The sequence below is a fragment of the Eurypyga helias genome, unplaced genomic scaffold, assembly GCF_000690775.1.
Source record: "Eurypyga helias isolate BGI_N326 unplaced genomic scaffold, ASM69077v1 scaffold11292, whole genome shotgun sequence".
Taxonomy (NCBI): Eukaryota; Metazoa; Chordata; class Aves; order Eurypygiformes; family Eurypygidae; genus Eurypyga; species Eurypyga helias.
Genome location: NW_010234161.1, coordinates 6,114 through 11,232, shown reverse-complemented (window position 1 = coordinate 11,232; position 5,119 = coordinate 6,114). Strand labels below are relative to the sequence as shown.

The window sequence follows — 5,119 nt, the reverse complement described above, 5'->3', positions numbered from 1 at the left end:
TCTTGCTGGGACTCTGCCTGGCATCCTGTTTGATACAGAAATTGTAGCCAAGTGTTTTCTTTTCACGTAGCATGTGTCCGCACGTGAACACAGCCTAAACTGATCATTAGAGTGCCTGTTGGTTTTCCTCTCTCTGTGCCTCCTGAGAGTCAGCTGCTCAGTAATTGGACCTGTATCTTGCAGTTCTTCCACCTCTCTCTCAAGTTGAAGGGAGCATTGATTTGGCCCCGGGCCAGTTATCATAGTTGCTTAGAGATGGTAGTGACAGTGTCTTCTTCTTCCAGGGAAGCAAAGAAAAGATAAAGGAGCATGAAAAAACTGCAGTTGGGGCCCACATGCTGCTTCTGCTGCAGCACATGAAGCAACTGAAGGCAAGCTTGTGCACTGCTGCCAAAGCTGCGAATGGCTTCATCCTGAATGTGGAGGGTGCAGGAAAAAGCATCTCCAATCTGCAGGTCCCACCAGGTCTGGAAATCAACGGGGATCTGGAAGTAGACTGTTTTTCTAGGTCTTCTGTTTCTGAAGATGAATCTGTTCTACAACAACTTGTGAGAGAGAAGGTGATTTCTGAGCTAGAAAATAAGCTACACGTCTTTGAGAATATTGTGGCAGTGCTCAATAAAGAGGTGGAGACCTCTAACTTGGAAATCACAGCCTTTCGGAGACAGAGTGAACTGGATCAAAATATAATACGAGGCCTTGAACTGAAGGTAAGTAGTTATGATGAGCGCTGTCTGCTTGTTGTACAGAGAACAGATTTTTACACATAGCAGAGAGAGGTGGTGAAGAGATCAGGAGAGGGCTTTGAGCTGTCAAGTGTTGAGTTCTGGACACATCTACAGGATCCTTTTGTTGTTTTGGATTAATTTTCAAATGGGGATCTCTAGTATTTGTTACCTAAACCAGTGTTTAGCTACCTAGATATTCCTGAGAGTTTTGAACGTTCAGAATTTGCCCTGATCAGACTGTGAGCGAGCGAGACGGTTGTTCAGCTGACGGATCCTCTTAAAGCAGCATTATGCCTGGAAGACCAGGCAAGTTGTTCGCCTCACATGCCGATATGTAACTGTCACTTACAGAGAAATCAGAGGAGACCTGTCAGAACATGAGGTCTCCAGAACGGTTCTGCTGCTTCTGCGGCACAGCAGCCTGGAGAGGGGGCGTTGATCGGGAACTGATCTGTGTTTCCTAGATCGCGGAGCTGCACCGGTGCCTGACGCAGAAGGATGCGGGCCTGAGCAGTCTTCATAAGAGTCTTCTGTTCTCGGAGCAAGCTTCCTATGATGGGGTCTTTCTGTGGAAAATAACAGACGTTGGCAGGAAGTTACAAGACTCTGTGACCGGAAGAACCGTCAGCTTGTATTCACCAGGTAAAACACGGGACGGATACGTGTGGTAGCAGAACTCGATCCTCTAGGAAACCCACTGGTTTCTAGAACAGTGCTGCTTTCTGCTCACGTGGACAGAAGATCCCTCAAAATAGCTCCTCGAATGAAGATGCCCTTCCTGGAAGACGCCATGCTCTCCTGCCTGTAACTCAGGGCAGCGACCTGCCCTTCGCAGAGCTGCGCTGGGCTTTCATTTCACGGCTTGCTCTCTGCCGCAGGTATCTGCTGGCTCCATCCCGTCTGACCCACAGCTTGCGCCCCGTGGTACCCTGTGCTGTTCTGTGGTAGTTCTTCCCTGTGAGAAGGAGTTTGGTTAGGTAAAAGATGCTTGTGTGGTTAATAACAGGTAATTTTCACCAAGGCGTGAGGCACTAAAGGATTCCAACCGGTGGATTTTCATTGCTTGTAGTCTCCGGGGTGGATGGATTTGCACTCATCTCTGTGACAGCAGAGCACGTCATGTGCTGTCTTCTCCCATGTGTCAGAACACTCGTTATGTCTTTTGTTCGAAGGAGGCTTTACTAACGAAGAGTTCTGCCTTTCAGCTTTCTACACTGCAAAGTATGGCTACAAGGTGTGCCTGAGGGTTTATCTGAACGGGGATGGGACGGGAAAAGGAACCCACTTGTCCCTGTTCATTGTTGTCATGAAGGGAGACTACGATGCTCTGCTCCCGTGGCCTTTCCGACACAAGGTAAGAGGGGAAACCTTTTGATCTCTGATCTGAGCGTAAAGCCACCACTTCTCTGTGCTGGTTTTAGTGGACACAAGGGGATTTTTCCTCGAGTTTAGTGGAAGTTGGAGTGTTTTCCCGTTTTCCTCTCTGGTGGCTATTAGCCGTACTCTAATCTCAGTTAATTGGGTGCTAATTTGTCCCTAATGGAGTGATATATGCACAGGGAGAGCTGCTCCTACCGAGAGTCCATACTTTGCCTTGCAGGATTTTCAAACGCCAGGATCCTGCTGTTTGATAGATTGCAAACAAGATTGATGTGTCCTCCTGGGCTAAAGCCAGAGACACGTTTTCCTGGCTCTTGCTATACATAGATAATATCAGTTCATGAGGGAACTATGATTTGCTGCCTGCAGCACCGGTATTAGGAATGTGAGGTCGGAGTTCTACTTCCAAACGTGCTACAAGTGTTTTATGTGACCCTGATCTTTCTTACTTTTTCTCTTTTTATAAGCACAACCTGATGATGGCAACAGTGATGAGATGAGCCGTGACAGTGTGCATGAGGTTCTGGTCTCTGCTCTAGCACTTGCCTTTGCATGGTCATAGTTGTGAAAGCCTCTCATATAAGTAGCTTTGCTACCATTTAGGGGCCGAGAAAAATAGAAATCCAAGTCCCCCATCCTCACTGTATTAAACAATTGTTACATGTTTCAGCCTAAAGAACAGCGAGGTAATGGAAGTGTTGGGGAGGTTCTATACTGGTATTCAGGTTGTGTCTTTGACGTATTTGCGTGCTGGCAAGGGAGCTGTTTATTTTGTTTCCAAACCACAACAGAATGGCTGTAATGACAGTAACCAGCCTCGGGGTTGGATTTTGAGTCAGGAGAGAGAGGAAAAAAAGTCCTTGGACCGTGCGCTTCTCTACCATGACACAGTTCCTACTTCATTTTATTTAAGTGTAGTTGACGGGTGGCAGGGTTTTAAATGCTTCACCTGGGAACCGTTACAGTCTGCTTGTTCACAGGAACTGACCTTGCAGGTTGCGAAACTAATCACATCTGGTATTTAATTATCGATACAGCATCCAGCTGCTGCTTTTGCAGCTTGCTTGCGCTTCTGTCTCCGATATTTTCTGCCTTATTTTTCAGTTCAGTAACTCATCGTTGACGCGTTCTGTTTTCCAGGTTACATTTATGTTGCTCGACCAAAATAACAGGGAACACATTATTGATGCGTTTCGCCCGGACTTGGCTTCGGCTTCATTTCAGAGACCAGTGAATGATATGAATGTTGCAAGTGGCTGTCCCATGTTCCTTCCTTTGTCCAAACTGCAGTCGCCTAAATATGCCTATGTGAAAGAAGATACGCTTTTCCTTAAGTGCATTATAGAAACCAATTAGTAAATCCTGAGATATGGGTGTCTGGTAAATCACCCACTGGATTTCATTAGTTTACAGGGAAAAAACCCAGCCTATCAGCTTGAGACCTTGTATTAGTTTTCATGCGCACACAAAATCCAGGGAGCCGGAGCGTTTCCCTCCAGGGACAAGGGCAGGTTCCTTCCCGAGGCACGGATCGGGTGTCCCTGGTTGTGCTTATTGACCTTGAAAGCAGTGAGCTGTGCATGGCATCTGTGGCTTGAATTCCTTATACTGCATGATTTATTTTGTGCTATTTATTTCAGACCTGTATTTATGTGCCCCGTAAAGAGATGTTGTGTGGCACCCGCAGTCGGTGACCAGACTACGCTGTGCCTCGGGGGAGTTGCCTCTTGTATTTCCCGGAGAGTCGTTCCACTTTCCCATTTCAGACGTGGAGCTCTGAGGGTTGTTAACAACCCCGAGAAGTCCAGAGGTGCCAGTCCGAGACGGACCCCTCTGCAGCTTCGTTTTCATGTGTTAATCACTTCCTGAACCTTCCAGACAAGTGACTTATTAGAAATGATTGTTTTTCTTCTTTGTGGCTTAAGTCTTTTAATCTGTTCCCATATCTAAGTCTTTTCACATGCTAAAATAGAAGTAACTACTAGAAATGGTTTTGTCTTTTTAAATAGGGGTAAGGAATGACTTTTTTTACATAAGTAAATCAAGCTTGGAGATGCCTGGATGTGTGCAAAGTTCAAACACCACACCATATCCCCAAAAAGCAGCCAAATCTCCCTCCTCCTGCCCTTCCCTGCTTAGCAGCTGGTTGACAGAATCCGTGGAGTTGGGTTGGGTTCCGCGGGAGAGGTGGGACGGCTTTGTACAAACCCAAGGCCTGACCTTGCAGGCAGAGGCTGGGGAGGGGGTGTGAGGGGCCTTTATGCAATTACTTTCTTCATTTTCCCTCTGCAATATTTCCCGTGTCTCAGCTGCAAACACGAAGCCGACAGACAATTCCGTGCCCACTGCCGGAGAAGGGAGAGGAGAAACGATTTGTCCACTTGCATTCTGCAAACCATGGAAACCGCAGCCGTCGAGCAGAGCTGGTGAAATGTCATGTGCTGCGACTAACCTCCAGCCTCGCTGCTGGCAGATGACTTCTCAAATCTCTCCTGTCGGTCTTGACAGCATCCTTTAAAATAATTAGTTGTGATAAGTATCAGATTTCAAAAAAACCCTGCCCTGTAAACAAATAACTATCTAAGCTTGTTTGGGAAAGAACTGGATACTCTTTGCCATCACACACACAGTCTCTCTCTGTCTGTCTTTTTCTCTCTTCCACGTTTAAAATGTTCTTTCAGGGACAGAAAGTTGTTTTTCTAGGAACGTGCCAAACCTTGTAACCGCACTGGAGCAATACGCCTAAGAATATTGCGCTGTTCGTGGCTGTGTGATTTTGACAAGTGCTGTATTTATTACAATTGTCCGTATTTTCTTACCATTTTATTTATTCCTTAAATAAAGCTTACTGACTTAAAAGAGGTTTGTGTGTTACTTTCACTGTTCATGAGGGAATGGAGCAACTTGGAGACCCGACAACAGTGCTTTGCTGTAGCGACTCTCACACTCCTGCTGTGGCAGCAGCAGGCAGGTTTCCCCGGCTGTGCTGTGCCGGGGGACCCGGGAATAAC

At 46.6% G+C, this 5,119-nt stretch overlaps 1 protein-coding gene across 1 annotated transcript; it reads left to right on the top strand.

Moving 5' to 3' along the window:
- Window positions 1–284: 284 nt before the first annotated feature.
- Window positions 285–3,464, top strand: TRAF1 (TNF receptor-associated factor 1; the record flags this gene model as incomplete). Its single annotated transcript, XM_010161966.1, has 4 exons — window positions 285–710; window positions 1,193–1,370; window positions 1,934–2,082; window positions 3,249–3,464. Coding segments are annotated over 4 exons (969 nt in total), but the record flags the coding sequence as incomplete, so codon positions are not given.
- Between the last annotated feature and the right edge of the window lie 1,655 nt (window positions 3,465–5,119).